Source organism: Brienomyrus brachyistius, unplaced genomic scaffold (genome assembly GCF_023856365.1).
Source record: "Brienomyrus brachyistius isolate T26 unplaced genomic scaffold, BBRACH_0.4 scaffold100, whole genome shotgun sequence".
Classification (NCBI taxonomy): Eukaryota; Metazoa; Chordata; class Actinopteri; order Osteoglossiformes; family Mormyridae; genus Brienomyrus; species Brienomyrus brachyistius.
The window spans coordinates 34,118-61,124 of record NW_026042375.1 but is presented as its reverse complement, the minus strand read 5'-3'; the positions used below and the strand labels follow the sequence as shown (position 1 = coordinate 61,124).

Here is a 27,007-nt window from a genome sequence, read left to right as displayed (position 1 = left end):
TTATACTGCACCCCTAAGTGATATGCATGTCTCACAAATAGTAGAGACAAAGAAATAAAGGCGATCACGAACATAAATGCACGCTTCTTTATAATTTCCAGCTGATACAGTATGTCCAGCTTAAGCAGCAGCAAAACTCTGCGCGAGCTTCCGGCTGCCAGTCTCGGGAAGAACAGATTTCGTGTATAGTTCGACCTGTTTTTTTATCTTTTAACAAAAATTCCATTCCTAATATCACAGAATTGAATAAAGGTGGAATTGCGAAGGGCTTGTTATTTAGTTGACAAGCGGCATGATTCTGCGAGATATTAGCTATTGTCAGTTATTTTTAGGACCATGACCTATATTTACTGGAACTGGAGACTGGTATAGTTTGCCTGAGCATGCATTGTAATTGTTGGGGAGGCTTCAACCGGAGGGCTGTTGGCCCAAATATTCACGGGATGCTACGCATTTAGCTATATTGGTAAATTCATATAGAGTCTTTTGTTTGACTCATAAACGATTATCTGTCACAAAACCTCGCCCGCCTTCGCAGCATTTGGTGCAGGAACAGAATGACCTCCTGATTACGCTGTACATGCAATTGTGTCAAGCGGCTAGTTGCTTTACTTTTTATGTTATGTGTTGTCAACATGAATTTAAAACAGTTATAACTGAGATAATATGATGCATGTCATAGTGACAAAAACACAAACGATTGTCCATGAAAATTTTACAATATGCTTTATACGTCAACGAGCTCCAGGCAATTTAACATGAAAGTGCAAACTTACATGTATAATAAAGATTCACGGTAGTTAGAAAAAGGCTGTGGTAGTCAGACTGACACTTTCTAAATCCCGGGTATTTATTTACAGTATGTAAACAACAAACCGTGAGACAAACTTGCTCACAAGTGACACAGTCTCTCTTCTTCCTTCTCGATTGCGATTATCTCTATAGGAGTCATACCTTTGCACGTATGTAAGGTCTTCCTTAATGATACAGCTGAGAGGCTAAATGAGACAAAGCACAGTGTTAACCATTGATATAGAGGCTTCCAGAGTAAGTCTGGATTCCCTGTCCTTTCCTGGTGCCACGCTGGAGGCAACCCATCCGATGTCCACCCGATGGTCTGTCTAATCATGTTCTCCGTGGCTAGACAGCGCCATCGACAGGTTTGCCTAGAAAAATGTTAGTAACACGAGAATCCTTGTTCCAGCACTTAAAATGCAGTTTTTACGTCCAGTTTAAAGGCAGACTCGTGTTTTATGCAATGAAAAAACACGATAAGAATAATAATTGTTCACTTTCTCTTTGAAAGGCTTGTAGTTATTTGTACACTTTAAAGTCTTTTATACTCTATGTGTAATTTAAGATATAGTTCCAAACATATCTCTACTAAATCATATGAAATGAGGATATGAATGAAAGACAATTATATATATATGGAAGTAATAATACAAAAGAGTTGGAATCAGGTAAGCATGTTGTAAACCTCAAAATGGCGTACAGCATCCCCTCTCATTTCCTTGTGTATATGTTAGTTACCACTTCAGCATTTCCTATGCAGAAGGAATTTTTACATGATAACAATACCCAGAGATATTTTAACATGTGCCTCTTTCCCATATAAATTAAAAAGATCTAATGAGTAAACATGAGGTTTGTGTATCTGTACAGTCATCGGTATATGTTATACATTTATCTCTCTTGTCCTCTTTTCTTGTTGTGTTTTATCGAATGATGTCTGTGGTGGATGACAGTGTGGGTAAGTCCCCTGGAAACTGGTTTTCCCTCCTTGGCTGTTGTAGCATCTCATCACAACTTGATTCCCGGTCCTGTGAAGCAAATGAATTTGTGGGACTGATCTTTGCTACATAAACACAGAACCTGCCATGCACGTCAAATGCATTCACCCATAGATAGCTTATTTTTCAGAGAGAGAGAGACTGACAAGAGTGGGATCGTCTCCATAAAGACACCCCGACTTTCCACACTGTCACTGATAACTGCACAGTCCCTGTCACCCGCGTGGGTCATTCAGTAATGCGATAGAGCGGGGGAGGGGAGTGGTCTTCGGGGATATTAACAAATCACAGACTTCAGTTTTCACTATTCCAGCAAGTTAACAATACCACATGAGAGAAAAAGACTTTTATACAAAACTGAAGAACATTTAAGGAACCGGGGAAGTTTCCTTTTGAAGGTTTTTTTTTCTTCCTGAAATACTGAAGTTATTGCTGGGGATGAGATGGTGGTAAGCATTCGTTAAACTGTCGTCAAGGGGAACAGAGCCGAAGAAGCTTCCATCTCCTTCCAGAAAACCGCTGAGACGTGCTGTGGCCCTCGGTGTCCGCTGTGGTGTCTAGCCAAGGGCCTCGTCCTTCCTCGGGAGAATGTTGAGGCCTGATTGAGCGGTGTCCACCACACGTGTGCTTGTGTGAGGATACGTGGGAATGTGGGTGTGTCCCAAAATGCTGGTAACGGGGGAGGAGCCGTGGAAGGATTCAATAGTTCTTAATACTTACATTTAAAAAGTGCCACCCCACCCCAGCGTGTGCGGGGACCGTCCACGTGTAATGCTTTTGTGACGAAATCACAGACAGGCCACGTCACACCGGAGTTGGCCCCTCCTGCGGGTTATGAACCTGCGACAGGGGTGCCACTGTCTTTCCCCCGCTCTGTGCTTGAGTCCTTGTCTGGCAGGGGGGGCGCCGCTGCCCCGCCCTCCCCCGGAGACGCCTGCCCGCTGGCCGCCTGGACGGATGCCTTGCCACCTCCATCTGCCGCCACCTCCGGCTCCGATTCCTGTTGCGAGGCCGCCGCTGAGGAAGAGGAAGCTGAAGGTTAGAAACAGGGCCAGAGTCATAGAGACACAGCGGAGAGTCACTGACTCACCAACGGGGGGTTTATGCACATGAAAGTGTGTGTCATACTGACTGTGCAACTGTACAAAGCTACAGAATGCTTTGCTGTCATTCTAATGGCTGTTTGTGTGATAACATTAACGTTAAAGTATTAAAATCGCAGTGGACTGTACCTGATTGCGTGCAGGACTTCATGTGCTCCGGCCAGTGAGCCTGCTGGCAGGGGTAGTCGCAGTAGCTGGTGTTCCAGCAGCAGTAGAAGATGGCCTCCTTCTTGCAGCTGGCACACCACTGCTTCTTCTTGGTCTCATCCACGGCCTGCTGTCTCTCCAGCTCCATCTGCTTCTTCACCTCCGCTATGAGGCGCTCGCGCTCCTGCTCCAGGCTCTGCCGCATCTCAGCCATGGTGAGCTCTGGTGTGCACACACACACACACACACACACACACACACACGCACACGTTTGTATTCATATCATTGCGGCGACCGTGCATTCATTTCTTTGGGCATAACCCTAATCCCAACAATGACAACCTTAAACTCTACCCAGTGCTAACCTTAACCATAAGTAATCAAACAAAATAGATTTTTGGCATTTTTAGTTTTTTTTTTTTACTGCAGTCACATTAAATAAAATTTTCATTAAATCGAGTTTCCCCTTGTAGGGACTGAAAAAATGTCCCCAAAAGGTCAAAATAAGTTTTTAATCACATTGTGGGGACACTTGGTCCACATAATTTAATTATACATGCACACAGACACACACACACACACAGATGGTCTTTTAACAAGAAACCTGTGATCTATTTTATTCTTAAGAACTGCTAAGAACTGTAGAAAGTGACGTACCGAGGTTATGCTTCATCTCGGACAGCTCCTGCTGATGTAACCACTGTAATTTTTCTATTTCGATCCTTAAGCGCCGGATCTGTAGATAGGATTAGATTGGAGCAGGAGCAGTTCAGTCGGAGTCATGCATTAAAACGGCACACGAAGTTCAGGGGCCAGATTCCCACTGACCTGACACTTAGGGACGGATTTGTCACTGGTGGGGCCCCAATCGGAAAGTCACTTTGGGGATATGATCACTTCATTGCTGCATGTAGAGGTCTGCACTCCCGCGGGACCCGCAGCAATAGAGGGGCCCGCGAGACAGATTTTCATTTCTGACTGCGGGAGTGGGACAATTGAAATGACTCGCGACGAATTTAATTTAAATAAATAAGTATTGCGCAGATATTTTTTTGTGTTAAATTACTATTGTTATTCATTTTTGTGAGTGTACAGAAAGTTACACTTAAACATTCACTGAATAAAACCAAAATAGACTAATCCGTCTAATTTATGTTTAGGTTTTACACAGTCGGCCTATCCTGGCACTTCCGTAAAGAAGTCCCTCATCACACTCTTGGCGGTCGGCTAATGATGGCAGACCTAGGACACAAAATTTTAGTGCCTAAGGATGTAAATTGCAGTTTAAGGAAAGGTAATTATCAAACTATTAATCCAATTAAGGGGAAATTGGATATTTGTCAGTGATGATAATGGCAACCACGCCTTTTGCCCATTGTGACAAATGCAACAAAGTGTTACTGTAGACTGAGAACAAGTCTGGCGCTTCAGGGCTAAAATGGCATGTGCATTGAGTATTGAAGGGAAGAGGCAGACTGCACTGACATCCATGATATTCATGCCAAGTGCCAAGTGCAACTGAATCAAAAGTGATAACTGCACTAAAAAGTGAAACAACACACAAATGCGTGGATTTTGTTTGTGCTGATCTACCACCTTTTGACACTTGTCCATGTCCCGGTGGTCCCATGAACACAGCACCTTGCTGGCACAGCAGCCAGAAAGGAAAGTATATTTGTTTTTATCCTTAAACTGAAATGAAACACAGTGAAAGAAAACATATTTTTCCTTTGCGGTGAGATGGGACTTATAAGATACGGGTGGGAGTGGGATTTAAAATTCCATCCCGCGCAGACCTCTGGTTGCTTGTAACATTTCAGTTAGCTAGCTAGCAAGTGAGTAGAGTTAGATTACAGCTAGCTAGCTGGTTAGCAAAACATGACGCTTTACCATCTACTAAAGAATGTGTTTAATATGCAGTGCAGTGACTGTTTGTGGCCAATAGGGGGCCCTCACCAACGTGTGTGGTGATAAACAGTGCTGCTGCTGACGCTCACCTCAGCGATAGTGTTTCCTGATGTGCTTTTCGACAGGTCGTTGTACATCTCCGTCATTGTCCCTTTAATGGCGTCCATTATCTGAAAAGCAGATTTCTGATGTCAGAGATTTGTAGCTCGGCACTATGGTACGCAGTGGTTAGGAAAGCAGGCGGCTGAATATTTGTCACGTCCATGATCAGAATGATCCTGGGACGGAGTGGTGGCTCTGAGGTTAGGGATCTGTGCTAGCAACTGGAAGGTTACTGGTTCAAATCCTGTAAATGCCCATAGTGATTCTATTCTGTTGGGCCCTTGAGCAAGACCCTTAACCTGCAATTGCTTCGTCCTGGGTATGACATCAATCTACATCCAACTCTATAAGGAAGTCCTCCAACTTATAGGGATTAACTTGGGGGTTGGTGGAAGGATTGGCACTCCAGCCACTGGAAAAAACCTCGCACTGTTCCATTGGACTAATGTGGTGCTGAGGTATCACCAGCCACAGGGCTGCACTCAGAATCTCATCCCTAAAGTGGTTTGTCGTGTGGTGGGTGCAGCAGCCCACTGTAATCAGTGCATTGCTCCTTACCTCTCTTCCTATCATGATCGGAAGCCACTCACCTTGGTGGTATACTTGGCTATGTCAGCTGCTATATCGGCCGAGGTAGTGGCGATCTGGAAGTCTCCAGTGGTCGAGGACGAGAGCGACGAGGGGCTGCTAGCAGAGACAGCGGGGGCTGCGCTTGCAGGGACGGCTGGAGCTGCCGTCACTAGGGGCACCACTGAGCTGGACGTGCCTTGGGGGGAGTCCTTCTGCTGGACAGCTGGCAGCATTATCAAAAAAACCCAACAATTAGAGAGTACTCATGGCCACTGTGGCAAAGGGGATCGGACATTCAAACAATCACTCCAGTGTTTCAGCTGTGGGATGGAAAGTCGGCTGGTTATAGTGCATTGTTATTTATGGGTCGCTTATGGTCAGTGTTACTGCACCATGCTGACTACAGCACATGGGACAGAGTCTCTAAGGTAACTTGACCCCCCCCTGGCCCGCAGGGTCAGTATGCAGTCCTCTTAACCTAGGTGTGAGACTGAAAGTTTTAGTGCACCTCACTGACAACCGCCGCAAACATCCACCTAGGGGGACACACCTTTCACGGCCTGCCGAGTCTGGTATCTCGTGCTTGCAGAAGATGGCTGTAGCACTGATGACGGGCTCTGCGCCTGCGTCTGAGCAGCCGGTTGCTGGCTCTGCTGCTGCCTCTGTACCCTCTGCATGTGCCATTTCTGTGAGGATGTCTGGAACTTGCTAGGGGCGTTCCAGACCACAGCACGCTGCACCACGGGGGCGGTCTCGCGGGGCAGCAGGGGGCGCTGCTTCTTAACAGGCGCGGCGGTGGTTGTGGGCGTCGTGCTGGGTGCGGGCAGTGGGGGTGCTGCCGGTCCCGGAGTGAAGGAGACCATGCTGAGTGGGACAGCGACCGGTGATTGAGCAGGGTCCTTCACGCTGGGTGTCGAAGGGGTGGAGTCGGATGGAGGAGGAGCAGTCACACTGGAAGGCGCTGTAGATTTACCTAAAATCAGAACATCAACACTGTAAATTGGCCGTGGCCAACAGCCATCGACAGTTCCTTCTAATTAACATTTCATTAGCTCCGCGGTCAGCTTATTGGGCGACACGGTGGCTAATTGGGCAACTCATTGGGTGCCACAGCAGCTCTTTGGGCAGCATGGCAGCTCATTGGGTGGCACAGCGGCTCAGTGGGTGGCACGGCAGAACAGCGGGTCACTCTTTTGCATTGCAGGGTGACTCAGAGGGCAGCTTTGCACCTCTGGGGGGTTGGGGGGCCTGCAGCCAGCTGTGTCAATGTCAAGTTTGCATGTTCTATCCGGGTTTGCATGGGTTTCCTCTCCAATACTCCGGTTTCCTTTCACAATCCAAAAAGCGTGCATTTAGGCAAATTAGTGTTACTAAAATTAGCTGTAGTGTGGGAGTGTGTGCCCTATTATGGACTGGAACCCAACCTGCCATTGTGCCCCTGGCCATTGTGCCCCGTGCTTCCCGGAATAGGGTCCACGCTCACTGTAATTCTGTATCTGATATGTAGAATGGACGATGGGTGAAGGGATGAAAGTCACCTGACCTAAAGTGTCATCTGTCAGAGGTGCTAATTTAAAACTGGTTCTCAAAAACCTGCCCCCTGCTGTAAGGAATAGGCTGAGTTACATAAATGGGCAGAGAACAACATAAAGTACTCTTGGATCCAGCTTCAACGTCCACTTATCCAATCAGGGAAATGGTCCGGAGCCATTCCTGAGGAAGTACAGACCGTACGCCCCGATACCACCTGCATAAAAGGCCAGACTCAAAAATGTACCTGTGGGACACAGGACCTGGAGCATATCCACACTCAAATAAAATGACTAGCAGAGATGGCCCTGGGGACACGTTTCAGCCTGGGTTCCGTGTTTTGATGGCTCAGTCCATTGAGCTGGTCTCCCACAAAGAATAATGGATGATGCACAATAAAGATTACAATCCAGGTACTCCCTGCAGTTCTACAGCTTTTCTGGGTGTTAATAAGTTCTTGCTTTGTTTGGAAGATAGTTGTATAGCTCCTGCTCCAGTACTTCTTACACTTGTACCGGGACATTCTTTAGAAGCTAAGTCTAGCTGCACTAATGTAGACTCCTTGACAGCTGTATGTTTGCAGTGTGCTATTTGCCCCTCTCGTGTGTTGCTTTGGACAAGAGTGTCTGCTAAATAAAATAAATGTAATGTAAATGTCTACAGCTTAGGCCAATGTGGAGAGTGACTGGAGAGGAGCCTTACTCTCTGGAGGAGGTGCGCTGGGTTCCTTGGGTGTGGAGGTGGTCCCGGGCTCCTTCCTGTTCTTCTTGCGCTCCCCACCAGCCTGCTCATCCCCGAGGTCAATAACCAGCTCTTGCTCCGAGTCCGAGTCGGGCTCTGGTTCTGGGTTGGGGGTTGTAGGCTGCTTGCCTTCCTCTTTTACCCGAGGCTTGTCCTTCGACGGGGGTGTGGCCGTGCCCGACACCGACCCGCACTTCTCCAGAGGCTCCTTATCGGTGTCGGTGCCCGGCAGCTCCTTCCCTGGAGGCTCGGCAGTGCCGGCCGCACCTGCCACCTTCTCACCCGCAGTCAATCCCGCCTTGGCATCTGTGCTGCTCTCTTTCTCTTCACTCGCCGACGGTACCCTAGCCTTCCGTTTGCCATCTCTTCCATCTCCGTCCTTGTCTTCAGCCTCGTCCCGGCCATCTTTTGCTTTCTGGTCCTCGTCACTCCCATCCTCGGGGTCACTGGAATCGGAATTCTCTGAGTCTTCCGAGTCACTGTGGTCCACACCTTTGTACACATCCTCGGAGATCTCGTCTATTCCTGAAGAGAAACAGGAGGATGATTAAGCCAGTGAACAGGTGCAGGAAAAGAGCCCTACACTTATAATATGAATACAGATAAACCACTGAAGTAGGTCCTTAGCCTGAAACACTATAGTATCCAGTTCTATTAAAGTAGAGTACAATGTAGCAGCAATTCTCCAGCTCAGCATGAGTACAGTGTAACGACAATACTCCAGCTCTATTAACATAAGTACAGTGTAGCAGTAATACTCCAACTCTTTTAGCATGAATACAATGTGACACGAATACACCTGCTCTATTAGCATAAGTATGGTGTTATAGCAATACAGCAGCTGTATTAGCATGAATACAGTGTAACAGCAATACTCTAGCTCATCTTGAGTAGAGTGTAACAGTAATACTCCTGCTGTGTTAGCATGAGTACAGTGTAACAGCAATACTCCACCCCTATGAGCATGAGTACAGTGCAGTAGCAATACTCCAAATCTATTAGCACGAGTACAATGCTCTAACTCTGTTAGCATGAGTAGCGTTTAATAGCAATATTTCACCTGGATTAGCATGAGTACAGTATAATGGCAATACTCCAGTTCTATTAGCATTATTACATTGTAATGGCAATGCTCCAGCTCGGTTAGTATGGGTACAATGTAACAGCAATACTCCAACTCTGTCAGCATGAGTACAGTATAATGGCAGTACTCCATTTCTATTAGCATTATTACCTTGTAATGGCAATGTTCCAGCTATGTTAGTATGAGTACATGGTAACATCCATACTCTAGCTCTATTAGAATGAGTACAGTAGAATGGCAATACTCCAGTTCTATTAGCATTAGTACATTGTACTGGCAATGGTCCAGCTCTGTTAGTATAAGTACAGTGTAACAGCAATACTCCAGCTCTATTAGCATAAGTAGTCAACTATAAGCATGAGAAAAGACCTTTATGCTGTACATTTTATCAGAGAATGTAACTTTTTTCTATTAAATCAGTCAACCAGAGCATTTCCTACACTCTGCACTGGACAATGGAGTAGCAAGACACTGACTGGTTCAACAAATCAAGATCAACAGATCAACAAATTAGTTATATACTATCACAATACCTATTGCACCAGAACACAGAACATATAATGAGAGAAGCTTTACTGGAACTGTGGACGGTACACTACACTTATCAAGAAGACAATCTGCAAATGCTTAAGAAGAAGGTTAAAGAATAGACTAAAGAGATGGGAGTATGGCTGAACGTGAGGGAAACAGGTTGTAATCACAGGAACCACAGCTAACTTTAGCGTTCATGATGAGGACCTTGATGTCATAGACAGGTATTGGAACAGCCATCAATCATAAAGGGTCCAGCAGTCAAGAAACACTTTGAAGACTGCAACTTTAACCTAGAAAAACATCCTTAAAAATACTGGGGTATCTCTATGACCAAAGATCGGAATTGTTCAGAATATGGTATTTTCTCTGACTCTTTATGGCTGCGAGGAACCAGGACAGGAAGAGTATTGATCTCTAGGAAAACAAACAACTCGATTCCTAACCCTAAACTGAACTTCCCTGAAGCAAAAAGGCCAGGTTGAAGCTACATTACTTCACATATAATAAAAAAAGATCGAGTGCATCGGAGAAGATCATACAGCTTGTAAAAAGGCATCATTACAACGAACATGCCATTGGGAAGCCTGGAGAAATGTCTATGTGTGTATATGGTTACCAGCGAACGATAATAACAGTGAGGATGTCAAATCTGCTTGGTCCCATACAAACCCAGTTGTGCTTTGCAGCTCTCAATGGTCTTGTCCAGGTTCAGCTGGAAGCGACTCCTGATTTGCCTCTTCGGAGAGGTCAGGACTACTGGTAGGGATTGCTGCTGCTGCACCGTCTCACTCAGCTCTTTCAGGTCCATCTCGGCCTTACTGCGATCTGCAAAACACCCCGGCCCACGGTGGCTTCAGACCAGAAGTGCACCATCCCATCTCAAGCTGGCTGGAAGAGGTCAGGCAGACCCTCATGTAGGCTTAAGTTTTAAGGAGATCAACAGGCTGCTGGTTCTGGTACCAAATGGAAGCCTTCTCCTGCATCAAAGGCACTGAACCCAAAGTAATTCAGTGCAGCTGCCCTGCAGATTAGGCACAGAAAGCTATGCAGGTTCCTCTGGACAGAAGACTGTCAGGAGTCAGTGAGAGTCCGCTATCTTGTAGCAATAATGGCATGAGAAGAAGTTTATGGCAATGATGTGATGGAGGAGTGATGGTGTAGAGAAAGGGCATGTTGAGGGTGAGGCAAGAGTCATCAGGTTGGGTTGAGGGCTGGAGGCTCACCCAGGTTGAGGTTCAGTATACTCCCCGCGGCTGAGATCCTCTCCGGTTTGGAGGCCGTGGGCATCGGGGGACCATGCGGTGAGAAGGATTTAGTTGCAGCTGGAGATGCTGTGGCATTAAAGACAAAAAATATGACATGAAACTGAGAATAAGCTGACCTGGGCGGTCGGGTGGGGATGTTGTACCACTTATTTGCAATCACACAATTTCCTGACTTTATCGCTGGTTTCCAGTTCTAATTTAACATCATCTGTTTCCAAGTCACACTGTAGCCAGATGGTGAGATGCCTTCCAGGATGCAAGTGTCTAAGCAGGTAAAATGCCAATTAAAAAATGACATTCTTTTTTTTCCTGCTCTGGGGAATAAAGTATCTTCTACACAAAACAATGCTGTAAATCCTGTAAGTGTCTGATAAAATTCAGTGTTTTTAATTAATAAAAAATGAGTAAATAATAAGATGGTAGATGGATGGGTGGATGGGAGGACAGACAGGGCTGTGATTGCGAGGTATGAGATTGGTATCTACCTGAGCAGTCCATGCTCTCCTCGCCAGTGCTGTACAGGCCGGAGGGGCCCCTGCTACACTTCTCTGGCACCTCCTGTTCCCCATCTGAGCCAGTGTGGGCAGATGAGTTGGTGCTCGCAGGTGAACGTGGCGCATCGGTGGGCGAGACCCGACGCCCTGCCGATGCGGGCGCCGTGGCTCGACCCGGGAGCACCTTGGGGGAAGCACTCATGTCGAAGCTGAGCTTGATCTTCTCTTGCCGCTCAGGTCGCACCGAGCCTGCTGCCGGGTTCGAGGGGTCCAGCAGCATCTGAAATTGGTTGTCAGGAGTGTAGGGCGTCCTGAAGGGGGCATAGTTGAAGACACCAAACTTCTTGCGGAAGGTCTCCACGTAGATCTCCATCTCCTGCATGGCGCTGTTGAAGATGCTCTTGGTCTTCTTCACAGAAAAAGGGATCTCCTTAGACATGAGGTAGCAGTTGTTAATGGGGACCCAGGCCCTGAAAGGAGGACAGGGAAACGATGTATGAAGCTCACTGTCGGAAGACCGCAGAGATCACACACCACTTAATATTCAGACAGATCACATTTTATTTACACACCGATGCCACAGCCATCTCTATGGCCTTATTACTTATCTTAAGATATACAGTCAACCCTTCCACAACCTGGCTAGCTCAGTCAGTAAAGCATAGATCCTTCATCTCGAGGTTGTAGGCTCAAGCCCCACGTTGGGCGCCTCAATTTTGAGGCAGTGGTGGCCTAATGGTTAGGGAAGCATGCTTCTGATCAAAAGGATGCTGGTTGAAATCCCCAACCACGGAGGTACCCTAAGGAATGTACTGCTCCCCAGGTGCTAAATAATAGCTGCCCCCTGCTATGTAATGATGTCTCATATGGGTTAAATGCAGAGGACGCATTTCATTGTTGTGCATTGTGTGCTGTGACATGTCAACAATGACAACTAATCAGTCAAACAAAAACTAAATTAAATGGGAATCTTTTGGGAGTTTTGCAAAAGTCACAAATACAGAAAAAGTTTAGTAGCTCATAAATGCATAAAGTATATGTACAGTACCTCCATGGCAGACACCATGCATGTTTAAGGCAACCACTCGCAGTGATCTTTGTATATCTCACGGTTCTCGTATCTTTTTTTCTGTGCCATTTTAGCGCCCTAAACTCTACTAAAATCTGAAATGCTACACTCCGCTCGCCAAGGGAACCAAAAAATTTTACGCGGTTATTCCAGCCCTCCCCCCCGGTCACATGGAAAGGTCCACTGTGTGACACAAACCATATTCTCCTGAATGTGTATCTCATTAAACTGAAAGGCATTAACGCCAGGCTGTGGAAAGTAAACGGCCGAGCATATTAGATAAACAGCGGTAGTGCTGCTTCTGCTTCTTGGTCACACAGAATAAGGTTTATCTCTGTTTTCGCTCACTCACAAAAATGACCTTTGCTTGGCCGTACTTCATCCTAATGGAATTTATGTAAATTTTATGGATTATTGGAAAAATCCATTATACTGTCTAACAGATCATAAAGAAGGGCAAATTACAGGGTTAGGCCAAAACTACAATAAATCCCCTATTTACTAAATGATTGTACCCTAATTCGATTTAATATTAATTTGGTTCTACTGACATGTTGTCCAGGCTGTACCCCAGCCTTGTGTTCTGTGCTGGTGGGAAAGCCTGCAGGCCTCCGAATGACCCTCCAATAGATAAATAGTTGGAAAATGCATGGAGGATGGATGGATGTGCTTGGTTCTGTTATATGTTGAAAAGGTCTAATATCATAGTAAATATGATACTTACTCTATTTGAACTGCAATTGGTACCACATATACATTTATACGTTCCATTTAACCTACAGCAGGGATTGAGATAAGGTAGCTTGTTTAGGATTACAGAGGAGAATCCCTCTAGGGGGTGAGCCTGTTAGGACACTGCTGGATTACTGTGTCAGGTCAGGAGGCAGACCTTAAGCCTAAAGAGACTGGCAGAAATGATAAACATGAAATGTATCAGAGAAGATCATGCCGTGATCCAGCTGTGCATGATGTTTATATTACTCAAAGATCACATGGCAAGTGGCGTGCCAATCCGAACCAACAGGATGTGAGGCTGTGAACCAACAGGACGTGAAGCTGTGAACCAACAGGACGTGTAGCTGTTCACCTGTCATGCTGTCCAAAGAATCGGGCGTCCACTTGTCCATCTTTGTCCCGCAGTGCCTTTGCTGGCCAAAAGGGGAAGCCCTTCAGCTTGGCCCAGACCAGTGGGTGTGGGTTACTCTAAAAGACATGGCACATTGTCAGGATTAGAGCACGGCTTAGATAACGTGTCACATGCAATGCTATTAGCAAGAGTAGTCATCTCCTGTCTTTGTAAACATTACCAGTTGTCTCTGTAATGACATGCGTCCCTCACACCAATATGTAATAGAATCCATGGATCCAGTTAATTCTTCCTGCTGTTTGCATATTTCCGGCTTCATAGTTCTTTGAGCATTGTGTATTTCTGAGTCCATGTGTGGATATATCTACTGTCCTTGTCTGTATATGCTGTCCTTCTGCCTGGTGAGCTGCTGAATGACATTTCACTGCTTTGTGTGCAGTGACAATAAAGTATCTTATCTTAACTCTAAACACGTAAAGGACCCTAAAGTTGTAAAGGATGATCTGACAGCATCCCCGGGGAAGCAGGTAGGGGTGAGACACAGATGGGAAAGCCCTGGCAGCTGCGGTGACCCCTTTGGCTGAACTCGCACGGCGCGGCAGGTGTCGGCCGGGAAAGCTTACACATGGCTCACAAAACCAGTTGTCCCTTTTCTGGCAAGCCGACAGGTAACACTCCGGACAAACTTCGATTTCATTCATCTGTGGATAGAGACGGGCTACTCAACAGTATGAAAAATTATGTTACATACATCTATTTAGCAAGCAGTTTTGTCCAAAGTGACAAAGGAGTGAGGCGGATATTACATCACAAGCACATAGCTGACAAGGAGCTAGCTTAAGCATAAGTCTAGGCTGAGATTCCAGTGAGAGCGGTTACGTGTGACAGTTAGCGTAGCGATAGCCGGACAGCAGGCTACGGCATAGCAAGAAGCTAACTAGAGAGCTACTCAACCAAAGGCCGAGAGGAGCATCCAGGATACACAACGAGAAGAGCTAAAGATATTAGTTGGGTTGGATAAATATGAACATTTATCAGTCATTTATGCATGAGTCTGATCTTGTAAAATCCAAACTCAATTAATAGTTTTTTTGTTATATGCATGGCTAAGGTATAACAGGTGAGACTGAAATGATGCTTTTTGGTAGACTGGACTCAATGCTTCGCTGGGCACTAAGGCTCTACAGAGAACAGGTCAAGTTACAAATCTTGTAATAATGGACGATGACCTTATCTTCAGCAACCCTGTCAAAATCATAACTAAGGTACCATTTTATCATCTTGAAAATATGTATGAAAATAGTCAGAGGCTGTGGTCCTAAGTAAGACCTAGAGAAAACAATGCATGCATTTACCATTGTAAATTGACCGGACCATTGTAATGACCTCCTGACTGCTCTTGACCATGAAACAGCTCAACAAGGAAACCTTTACTAGGCAGCGCGGTCAGCAGTGATGGGCTCACATAAAGACCTGCAGAGCGTGAGGATGCTTACTTCATGTTCACAGATTTTCACTATGACTTTCGCTGTGGCCGTCAGTTTGTGGTTACCTAGGATGAGGGCAATTTTAATCAATCAAATGAATGAAATTGAGCCCGACAATAATATGAAGCAGATAATAATAGCAATGACACTGAGAATGATGACACCCAAGCCGCCTGGACACCTCGGATCGACTCACCGCCATTGTAAATGATACAGTTATGCAGGATCCATTTAACATCAGCCAGGAATGCCTCTGTACACCCGTACATTTTCTTTTTGACGTTCTGCCAAATGGAAAGTCCACCATCATATAACACCTGTCATGTGATCATCAAACGGCTCTAGAATGCCCAATGAACAGCCCGGCCCGCTCCTGCCTACCTTCTCTAGCGTGCAGAGGTCCATCGGGTGGAAGATGTACTCGGCATAGTCCGGGTGCTGCTCCAGGGACACGGGCTTCTGAAACGGCTCGGTCTGCTCCAGGGACGAGAGGACAGAGTGGATTTCAGCCGAGGCAGGCGAAACCCCTGGTTACCCAGTATGATCTTTGGGCAGATACAGCCCGAGCAAGAGGCACGGGCCACGTCACTAAGAAGGCCGACATTCTGCCTTTGTGGTTGGGGTTAGAGTTACTGCTCTGGTTAAGCATACAGAAGGTCAATAAAAGGTGCTCTTCTCTACACAGCACACATCTCGAGGTCCAGCCCAGCCTCTCCCCACAATCGCACCCGGGCGTCGGGGCTTCCCTGAGGGGCTCCCCTCATGCACTCACCCCTGGCTGCTTCATCTTCTGCAACGCGAACTTGAGCAGGTAGGAGAGCTGCTCCGTGGTCAACATGGTCATGGCCTTGCTCTGGGTCTCGATGCACTCGGCCACTGTGATTTTCTGCAGGCGAGACCAGACGCCACGGAGCTGCCGCTTCACACCGGGTAGGCCTCAGCTAATGCTAAAATGCTAATGGTCAAGCCAAGCCCCCCCCAGACTGGCACTGCTCACTCTATATTATTTAGCTATTCATCATTAGCTTTTAGCTACTATGTTTATTCATCCCCGTTGAGCTGCTGCTGTACTGTTTATTGTTGACATGCACATTGCAATCATGATATATATAAACTGTAATGTATGTATATAAACCCTTGTGTCCAGTCCCCCGTTTCACACGGTCCTGTGTTTTGCACTTTAAAAAGTGTGATAACCCTCCCTTTGTCACTTGCTGTTTATAAGAATAACGCTCACTTAACTTGAGTCCAGTAGTGCTAGACTAAACTAGAATGACACATTATCCAAAATAACTCGCATTTTGCACTTCCAGCCAATTTGCCTCACCAAGCTCAGGTTAGTGTCTCCATCAGCAGAGCTCTGGAACGAACATTGAATGATAAGCAGGTGACCCTGATAAAAGCAGAACCGAAAACGCGAGATTCTGTTTGGAATGTGGCACAGATGCAGCTTCCTGCATCACAGGGCGGCGTTCACAGATGGCTGCAGGTGGTCACGAAACCATCTTTAACTTACACGTTCCGGAATGATCGCTGTTTTCATTTTTTTTGTAATTAATCATGTTTTATGTTGCTAGCCGGTGCCCTACTTAAACGTGCATTACAACGTCCATATAAAAAAGCGACGCTGTCTACCGTTAGCGAGAATAGCGCTTGTCGACATACCCGAGGCTGTCGGGACGGGACTGGCCGTTCTGAGGAACCCGTCGTCACGCCACTGATGCTGCCCGAATCACACTCGTTTTTGTACGGTATCAGACTCTCAATGGTGACTCTCCTTTGTGGCAGAGCGATGGCAGAGACTGACCTTTTACACACTAAAGCGTAGTCTATCCTAGCTGCTACCCCACCACGTGTCCTTCTGTGCCAACCGCCCCCCTCCCCACCCCACCCCCCGTGGCCCAGGGCCAGAGCAGGGGCACCGGGTACCTCGCACTCGGGGCAGAACCAGTCACCCTCGGGCTCGGCGGCCAGCCGCAGGCAGCGGGCATGGTAGACCCGCGGGCAAAGCTCGCAGCACAGCACCTGGCCCTCCCGGTGGCACAGCCAGCAGTAGAAATCATTCCGGCCGTCCTGCGGCACAACATCAACAGGGTCTGTGGTGAGTGGCTGCTTGGCATAGTAAAATGGGCCATGTCTGAGGCCAGGCTGGAGTGCAGGGAGAGGAACAGAGAGGGGGGGGGGGGAACAGAGACACACAGGGTGAGACAAAGCATGGTGTTCAGGGCAGCAAAGCACTTAGCGGGACGCGACCCAAACTTGGGATCCGCTGCATCCGAAAAGGAACGGAAAAAAAAAACAGAATCAGAAATTCCTGCATGACCCTCAGCATCAAAAGGTCACGCCAGATGATTACATAATTAACCAGAGCAGGGCGGGGGAGGGGGGGTGGGTGGGTGGAAAAGCCAGGCTGCTCAGCTCACCCCAGAGCTGTTTGGCAGCAGCCTGACCGGATCATGTGACCATTAGCCAGCTCGTGTTCGACTGCGCAGACTGAGGTGGCTGTTCTGTGCCAGCTGCACATCAGCTCAGGACAGTCTAAGGCATCACCGATAATGACACTGAAAACACTAGTGAAAAACAATGGGCAGGGAGTACAGCATCCCAGCAGGGGGCATATTCACTAATCTATTAACAGTGGAGCAAACAGACCCAGGTCACGTGCACTCTCACAGCAGGGGTGTGTATCTGTGTGTATGGGGCCCTAGAGTTGTCCAAAAAATATACAAAGTTCTTGAAACCAACCAAATTGATTTTTTTCCATCCTATTAAGTGTGCATGGTCTAAAAATATATATTTTTACATTTTTTGCTGTTCGTTCTGAAGTCCCTCAAAGACGGTTTTCTTTGGTAACGCCATTACAATTCAAGTGGAGCCCAGTCTAGGGATTCTAAACATTCTAAAATGTTTGTTACGTCGACATTTAATGTTTGTGTCTTTTTCTGACTTTGTAAGATGTATTCTTACTCAGTTTGATCAGATTTGACATGTAATTGGCAGAAAAATGTGCAAGATTTTGAATTAGAACAGAAAATTGACATGACTATTACAGAAGAACCTGAACAAAGGCACGGCGATGACTCATAAGCCGCGGTGCTTCACACTAATAAAATTCAGTGTAATTCAACAGTAACATATTCACCTGTGACTATGTTAAAGTGCAGGTTTGGTCGATCAGGCTTGGTTTTGTTATGACATTACCATGATAAGTCTTGTTTTCTACCTTAAATTTGAAGATTTTAACACAGTTAGCACAGAGTGGTGGCTCTGAAGCTACGGATCTGTGCCAGCAGGTTCGAATCCTGTAAATGCCCAGAGTGATTCTATTCTATTGGGCCCTGGAGCAAGGCCCTTAACCTGCAACTGCTTCATCCTGGGTATGACGGTAACCTACATCCAACTCTATAAGGAGGTCCTCCAACTTACAGGGATTAAGTTGGGGGTTGGTGGCAGGATTGGCACTCCAGCCACTGGAAAAAAACTCACACTGGTCCATTCGGACTAGTGTGGTGCTGAGGTATCACCAGCCACAGGGCTGCACTCAGGTTCTCATCCCTGAGGTGGTTTGCTGTGTGGTGGGTGTGGCAACCCACTGTAATCAGTGCATGATCCTTACACACTGTAATCAGTGCATGATCCTTACACACTGTAATCAGTGCATGATCCTTACACACTGTAATCAGTGCATGATCCTTACACACTGTAATCAGTGCATGATCCTTAGCTCTCTCTTTTAATGTGTAACATATGAAACTGAGTAAGAACGGATCTTATACATTTATGCATTAAATTTAATGTAACAAAAATTTTAGAATGCATATTCATCCCAAGACTGACCTCAATTTAAATTGTAAAGGGGTATCACTGAAAATTGTCTTTGAGGGACCTCAGAATGAACACCAACAAAAATGACAGAAATTGATTTTAGACCTAGAACACTTAGTAGCAGGGCGAAAAAAAAATTGTTTGGTTCAAGAACGTTATGTTTTTTTGGACAAGCCTAATGGGGCCTCCTGCTCTGTCATGGGGTTACCAGCACACGATAGATCTGCGTGTCAGGTGACCGGATGAGGCCAAAGACTGTAGAGTCAGTTAGAGTCTAGACACAGAACAGTGACTGAATGTGAAGAAAATATGTGCTATTGTTATGGATAACAATAAATAATTCTTGCAAATGTAGAGTTTTTGTTGCAAGTAGCTGATCAACATTTTTTTAAATCTGGCACAATGATGTAGTTATAGGACTGTGCAAAAGTCTTAGGCAGCAAATGAAAGTGATGCTTAATTCTTCATTTTGGTGTAAAATTATGCTATTATGTCTGTCGAGGTGTGTCAGCTTAGCCATTTCAAAACTTCTGCTGAAATCACCCAGTATTTACAGCAGCTGTCCAGTGCAGCCATGTATTTTTTGACTCAACCACTATACACCTCGTACAGCTCTTATCTTTTTTACTTTTTTAGTAAGTTAATTCATTAAGCTAACTGGTGGTGAAATTTAACAAACTCATGGGGTTTTTACTAGTTTTCATTGTGTTACTCTTAATTTGCATATATCCTAATGTTAAATAGTTTTTTTTCAAAGCAAATGTACACTTACTACCCAGATAATTAGCTTTAAACATTTTTTGACTTCCTAAGACTTTCGCACAGCTCTGTATAAATTGTTGCTGACATGTTAAAAAAGCTGAGCATTTAGTCCTCCTATATTTAATTCAAAACAGATATGCTCACATTTTTATGTGCTTACAAAATCAGGTAGGTCTGCACAAAAGAAAGGCATCAGGTAGCAGAAGAATTTAAAAACAGTAAAACAGGTCTACAGTAGGGAGCAATCAGTGCAGTTACCCTGAGTGTAAGGAAAGGAGAGTGCCTGTATCCCTGTAGCTGTGTGAGGGTTAATTTACCTGTATCCCAGACAATATATCTGTGAGATGTGTAGTTTACCTATATCACTGATGGTATAGTTGTGTGAAGGGTAGTTTACCTGTATCCCTGATGGTGTAGTTGTGTGAGGGGTAGTTTACCTGTATCCCTGATGGTGTAGTTGTGTGAGGGGTAGTTTACTTGTATCCCTGATGGTGTAGTTGTGTGAGGGGTAGTTTACCTGTATCTCTGATGGTGTAGTTGTGTGAGGGGTAGCTTACCTGTATCTCTGATGGTGTAGTTGTGTGAAGGGTAGTTTACCTGTATCCCTGATGGTGTAGTTGTGTGAGGGGTAGTTTACCTGTATCCCTGATGGTGTAGTTGTGTGAGGGGTAGTTTACCTGTATCTCTGATGGTGTAGTTGTGTGAGGGGTAGTTTACCTGTATCCCTGATGGTCTTGCTATGTGTTGGGTAGTTTGCCTGTGTCTCTCATGGTCTTGCTGTGTGTGGGGTAGTTTACCTGTATCCCTGGTGGCCTTGCTGTGTGTTGTATAGTTTGCCAGTATCCCTGACGGTGTAACTGTGTGAGGGGACATACCTGCTCTTTGCTGCTGTTCACCAGGCCTGGTTTCTTCTTCTTCTTCACAGGGCTTGGAGAGGCCTCAGAGGGGGAGTGTCCATTGGAAGAGTGGGGAGGACTAGGTAGTTTCCGCTTCTGAGCAGCCCGCTCAGCTGACACGGGATCTGAGACTGTATAGACAAATCGGAAGAAGCGTCATGTCTGTGCTGACAGGATCACATAATGCATCCATCCATGCACACAAGCCGAGCATTGGTGAGACTGATCCAGAATAGAATGGTGAGGTCACATGGGAGGAAATAGGCTTTCCACCACCTTAGGTCATTCTATGTATAGTTCCAGTTTCTAAAAGAATGAGCAAACCAAGGAACATTTTTTTCCTACCAGTGTGTCTCAACAGAAGCTTAAGTACCGATGGGCTTGGCTGTGGTGGGAAACAACACACAGCAAACTATAGAGTGTGTACCCCACTGTTATCGGCTGCAGTTATTTTTTTAGCTCAGAAGATTGAATTGTTTTTTTTTTTGTTGAATCACTTAGGTCCTCTGCAGCTCAGGCATTTTAAGTTCTTATCGCCTGTCCGGAATCCTGGCACTAACAATAAAAATGAGCCATAAAGCTTGTCAACCCAGAACGACACCCTGTCCAAAACGGCACAGTCCACGGAGAAGCACCGGAGCCTGCAGAGGTGCCACTGCACTCCTTACCTTTGGACCGTGTGGAAATGTCCATCCCCTCGACCACATCAGACTCCGTTTTAATCTCCTCCTCAGCCAAGCTGTCACAGACAAGAAAGAGTGGTGGGGGTGGGGCTGGGGCTGGGGGTGGTGGGGCAGCAAACTGCCCTACTGCTCTACTGTAAACGGCTGTGACGACAGCAGCACGGCGAGTCCCGGGGGAGCACTGCGTCTGGGTCTACCTCCGCACTTAACCGTTTCCATGCCGATTCACAGCTGCGTCAACATTCACTGCGACCCTCACCTAACGGTGCTAACTGCGTGCTAACGGATGCGAGCCGCTCTGTCCATCTGCGGTCCCTCAGAACATTCAACTCCCATCAACGCCCATCAGGTATCGCAAGTGCCCGCAGATGACTAAGTGCCAGAGTCATGAGTGATCTCCATAGCAATGCACTGAACATCCCTCTGGCATGGAGACGAGGCCCGGCTTTGATATTCAGAGCTGAACATTATAACATCACTTTCCCACAGACGCTGGCCCAGAACGTAAAATTTGTTCACAGAACATTTTTTTCAGATCCCTTTTTTTAGCGCTTCCTGTGAAAAAGATATAAACTGAGAATAAAAAGAACTTTTCACCTGATTTTTCAGCATATAACACACATACAATATAACGTCATTTTGAGTTGGTGTTTCTTCAGCATAAACATGCACGGATATACTCATTTATACTCATCCTATACTTGAAGTAACATTTATAAAATTATATTTTAAAATCTTATGTGAAGATAATTTTTTTATTGTATTTTTGTTTTGTAATTAATCTGACTAACAGTAAATCTTGTCCACACATTTTTTTTCAGCAAACGTGCTTGGAAAGAGAAACGCACTTGTCCGCTTTCCATAGAGAAGCTTAGTGTTTCAGATTAACAGTGATCTGTTAGAGCCTCGCATCAGTGCTAGCTGAGTCTGTCCCCTGGAAGGGCTTGTCCCCAAGGACGCTGTCCTTTCACACGAGGTCAGCAAGAAGAGCTCTGAAGGAAGCAGCATCCTGGATGGCGTCGGTATAGAGATCCAAGCAACCAAACAACTTTGAAATTATAACCTAGATATGTTGTTTTTGGTCATCACTAAATTTGCTGAAAAAATGCTGAATTTCACTTCCCATCAGGTTGGAACATATCTGTTACAACATAAGACAAGAGCTTGTGTTGGCTGGGAAACATTTGACAGCGCAGAACTCTAAAAAGCAAACCAACGTGTGAAAGATTATACATAGCTAACTTGGTTTCTCTGGTAACGTGTTTCTATGGAAACTGCTCCTATGGAAACTTCAATGGCATACTTGGGAGAGGTTTCGGAACCCTGCACTTCACCCTCCGACACTGACCAAGCAAAACTACAGCTTAACTTCACACTTCAAAGCACATTCAGTGCGAATGGGGGATTCAACGTTTTGTGTCAAAAACCAACGGTTCATTCTGAGCCCGAGGAGGAGAGCTGAATATCTGCAGGAGCCACAAATAGCACCGGGAGAGCCTGCAAAGTCCACGCATACAACACAGGCAGGGTTTGAACCCCCAACCTCAAGGCACAAAGCCACAGTGCTACCCACTGGACCACCCACGTAAACCACCAAGTACTATAAAAGGGTTTATAACTGAAAGTCCGAAAATGTACTTCATGTCTTTAAAATACAAATTTTACTTAAATTGCAATACAAGGTCTCTGAAATACAAATAACTAAATGTAATAACTCACAGGAAGGGGCTTCCCTGCATGGCAGCTTCTCATCTCGAGTGTGCTTGAAAAAACGCCTGTTTCTTATTACTCTGTGTTATTGCGGCAGCCAGGCCTTTGCAGGGGAAAAGCTTGCGTAAACACAGCCACGCTCAACACTCGAAGCCTCACTCACTGGAATGTACAGTTGGTGATTCCTCCATGAAACACAACCAAGTTTATAAGGAATAAACCTCTGACTGCCACAGTTATACTCACTCGCATTGGGGGGCACCTCACCTGCTCTTATTCCACGAAAGTGTTGAGTGCACAGATCCAAACGAACTCAGAGCACTTCAGGGCGTTTTTTTAGGCCAAACTATTTTTATGAGCCTGCTTTGCTGAAGCGCTGTGCCAAGGCCCCAAGGCCGAGGAAGCCCCCCCACCCCCATCTGCGCCGGGGTTCAGCTGCGGGGGGAAACATGACCCCCTCAGCCGATGCGCACCCCCCCATCACCACCCCCAACACACAGGCACGCGCACCCACTGCCACCACGCGCACAAACAATACCAGGGCTCCAGCGGGGGCAGAACGGGGACAGCAGGGCCCAGGGGACGAGGGTAAACGCGGCCGACTCCTCCCGCAGCCCCGCTGCCATGGCAACCGCAAGGTCACCATGCCCATTGCAGCAACAAAAAAAAAGAACAAGGAAAAAATGCAGCAGATTGCCCCGCAGGCAGGAATGCAGGCCTTTTCAGCCGGGCCTCCCCTGCCCCCGCCCTCGCCCCACCCCTGCTGACGCTACAGCCCGCTGTGCTGCCTTCTCAGAGGGACTTTCCAATAAGGAAGCCTGCGTGCTTTAAAAGTTGACAAACAGGTCCCTACCCCACACCCCCCTCCCACTGAAATGTGGCTTGCCGTGCGAACCCACGCAGCGTGATCGCAGGTCGACGCCCCCCCCACCCACGCTCCGGCCTGGAGGCCATAGTTTCATCTCCACCTGGTAGCTCGAGAAGGCCCCGGACCCCCCCCCGAAATACCTTCGCGCTCTCAGCCCCCCCTAGGCGATTACCCCCAACCGCCGGGCCCAGCCATGGGGAGGCTGTGTCCGTGAGAGAGGGCAGCAACACCGACGCACCCTGCCACAAGGCCTCCCCCCCCCCCCCCCCCCCCGTCCTTCAGCCTGTAAACACAGCGAATCCCCCCATCTGACAACAGGTAAAGAGAGCTACGAAGCTTCAGTGCACATGCCAGACTGTGTACCCCACAAACCCTGCCATTTACAGGAAAAAAAATGAAGAAGCCATTACTATTATCCCTTCTCTCCCTTCCTGTTCCTCAGCTAACAAACCCTTCACCGCACATAAAACAACACGTAGCAGCATACCTTATCTTAAAGCACAGAACATATACGACAAATTCTTCAGCCGTGGACCGTTAAAATTTTAGGGCAGCCTAGGATGAGACAAAGATGGGTGCGGAATTTTCCAGAAGGGCCTTGCTCTCCCGGCTGCTCCACTGCAATTGTCAATCTTTAACCTCGGCTGTGGCTGCGATTGGCCCAGACGCCACACGGACACATCTGATTGGCCGACCGAGCTGTGCCACATTGCTCCCCTCTAACCCAACTCCCTCTCAGGCATTTTGCTGCAGTGCAGGGGGATTTCTCCCCAGGACATAAAAAAAAATAAATAAAAACACAAAAATCCTCACAGCCAAAGTGAAAATAAAGAATAAAAACATGCGAGGACCGGTGCTGCAGTAAGAGCTTGCAGGGGAAGGGCTGCGTAAATGCTGGCGGCCATCTATGCAGCAATCTCGTCCAGCAGCGACTGCGGTGGCTCGCACAGCCGCTTAAGGCCGCCTCGACCGGCTGCCAGGTCTTCCTCAGCAGAAACCGCGGCCGGGAGTGAGAACAATGTGCTGCAGACGCTGAAAGGACACAGCACTCGCTGCCTTCCTCCCCCTCCGTGCCATGAAAGTGATTAAAAATGAAAGTAGCCTGATGGCAGTGTTAGGCCACTGGGTTCAAAACAAAGTCATTAGCACCGCCGTACCGTCACACTCCGTATGCGTGGAAATGGTTACCTTCGCCTGGTCTGAAGGGCTCAACTGGCAATGTACTGTCAAGGCACAGGGTGTCAAGAATCTCAGCTACAAAAAAAAAACAACAATTCAGAGAACAAATAACCCGTCCTGGCAGGACGAGCATGGGAGCCTCCCCTCCAGACGGACAAAACTGCAGATGAAATCTCTAAATTCAAGCAAATGGCCGACTTGTCAGCACGGTGACTTGGCACAGCTCCAACACAGCAGCCAATCAAAGAACAAAGATGGTCGTTCATAATGCATAAGGTGTAGCCGGGAAGGAGCAGATCTGTAAGTAACTGTAACGCAAGCGAACAGTTTGTGACAGAGGACAGACATTCAGAAGCACTAAGAGGGACTGATCCCTGTGCGAGGGAGACCTAAGAAGGTCCCTGAGCTCCCAGAACCTCGCTACGGCCAGCTAGAGGTTACGGATCGCGGCTGGGTAGAAGCTGCTGGGGCGGTACCACACTGCAGCTACTGAAAACAGAAATGGCTGCCACTGCAGGCTCCTTACACGGTCGAGTCCCTCTGAGATGAAAAACCAGCGTCTGACGTTGAAAAGGACAAGCCGCTCACACCCAGGACGGCCTGCGTGTGCGTGTGCAGGAGTCCCGGGGCGAGTGCCGGCTCACCATGCCCCACCACAGCCCCCTGTGCCAGCTGCCGTCTTGTGTGCGGCCGAAATGAGGCCTTAGGTCACAGTCTGAGCGGTCGCGTGTTGTTACAGGAATGAGCGTTACACGCTGGGGAGCTGTCAGAGCGAAAGTGGAGGTACATTCTGTAAGAGCAGAGGCCGCTAGCAGGAGAGTCGGCACCAGGACAGCCCAGCACCCTCAGCTGAAAGATTCCTATATTCTTAAATACGCTTAATGGTTTTTATTTTCATGTCATTACATAAGAAAAAGTATCAAATTGCTTTTTTGACTATTAGTTGAAGATGCCCCACCCCCCCACATTCCTGCTGCACCCCCACCCTAGCCCCTCGCTGAAGTGGCATTGTGGGAAGCAGTGATAAGTTAGGCCTCCTTTCCCCGGAGGGGGGCGGGGTGGGGGAGAGGGGGAGGGGGGGGCTGCTCCCACACTGTAACACAGGTCCACAACACAGTGGACTATGTGAGCCACCCCAAACTCCTACCCCACCCCCATCTGTACCACCCCTCAAATTTCCCAACCCCCAGTAATAAAAAAAAAAAAGGTCAAACCAGTAATGGTCAACATGTTAAACACATTAGTGTTCTTAAAGAACTCCCCCCCAGCCATAATTTAAAATATATTTTTAATGGATCTGCTAAGGCCACACCTGCAACTCAATATGGAGACGGTCTGAGCCCCCATGTGATCAGAGGAACAGGCTTCCAGCAGGAGAGAGAACCTTCCTCTGCCTCTGCCTCTGTCTCTGGCCCAGCCCTGGCCGGGCCTGCCACTCAGCTGTGGGCCTTGCTGGCTACTCCTGCCATCTCCTCCACAAGTATCAGACTGTATCTCTGCAGCAGACAAGCAACACATGAATAGCAAGAAAAGGAAATAGAAATCAAGCTTACCTCTGTGGATGCATGGCTAGCACAGTGTTATGTCAATGCTTATAGAAAAAAAAACATGGAGGACGGCCTCACAGTCCACAGACTGAGCAGGGCTCGGCACTCCAGGCTTGGCGATCGGGGCTGTCTGATAGAAGCCGGATCCTGAGTGGCCTCCTTTCACAGGCAGGATGTAAGGGTGCACCCGATTGGCTGAGACATTTCCTGAGTGATTATCTTTGTTCAGCGCAGTCAGGCAGGAGCAGCTCTATGGACACACAAAAAGGAGCTAGGCCCGAGCCACAAAATACACACTTTAAAGCGTTCCTGCACTCGGATGAATGCGCAGAACGCAATAAAACCTCAGCATAAGCTCACAACACGTGTTTTACGTGATATTCGTCCAGGGGTTTTCTTTTAAAAGGGCATAAAAACATGGCTGTCTGGCTCGCAGCCCTCTTGCCGAGGGAAAGGCCTTTGTTTCAGAAATCCCTCCCTGTCTGTCAGCTGTCCACAGATGATCATTCTCACAAACAAGTAAAACCGGACAAAAGAAAAAGTGACCAGCGACTAGATAAAAGCACCTTCCACATCTTTCAGTTTCTATCGGTGCCCTTTGCTGGCTGATCTTAACATCAAAT

The 27,007-nt window shown here is 47.1% G+C and overlaps 1 protein-coding gene across 13 annotated transcripts; it reads right to left on the bottom strand.

Annotated features, from left to right (window-relative positions):
* Positions 1 to 709: 709 nt before the first annotated feature.
* On the bottom strand, positions 710 to 27,007 carry LOC125727508 (protein kinase C-binding protein 1-like). 13 transcript variants are annotated; one of them, XM_049004296.1, is made up of 21 exons: positions 26,391 to 27,002; positions 24,847 to 24,912; positions 21,066 to 21,136; positions 20,377 to 20,528; positions 16,844 to 17,062; positions 15,687 to 15,800; positions 15,296 to 15,391; positions 15,111 to 15,198; positions 14,924 to 14,979; positions 14,051 to 14,128; positions 13,428 to 13,543; positions 11,263 to 11,741; positions 10,736 to 10,843; positions 10,182 to 10,337; positions 7,856 to 8,419; positions 6,174 to 6,596; positions 5,644 to 5,846; positions 5,041 to 5,121; positions 3,701 to 3,779; positions 3,026 to 3,265; positions 710 to 2,810 (listed from the first exon to the last, which is right to left on the bottom strand). In XM_049004296.1, the coding sequence occupies exons 3-21, from the start codon at positions 21,088 to 21,090 to the stop codon at positions 2,626 to 2,628; spliced, it is 3,462 nt and encodes a 1,153-aa protein (XP_048860253.1). In that variant the 5' UTR covers positions 21,091 to 21,136; positions 24,847 to 24,912; positions 26,391 to 27,002; the 3' UTR covers positions 710 to 2,625. The 13 variants fall into 13 exon arrangements, 12 of the variants coding, with proteins under 12 accessions (XP_048860253.1, XP_048860257.1, XP_048860250.1 ...); XM_049004300.1 differs by lacking the exon at positions 24,847 to 24,912 and having other exon boundaries at positions 15,296 to 15,388; positions 16,844 to 16,987; positions 26,391 to 27,007; XM_049004293.1 differs by lacking the exon at positions 24,847 to 24,912 and having other exon boundaries at positions 26,391 to 27,006.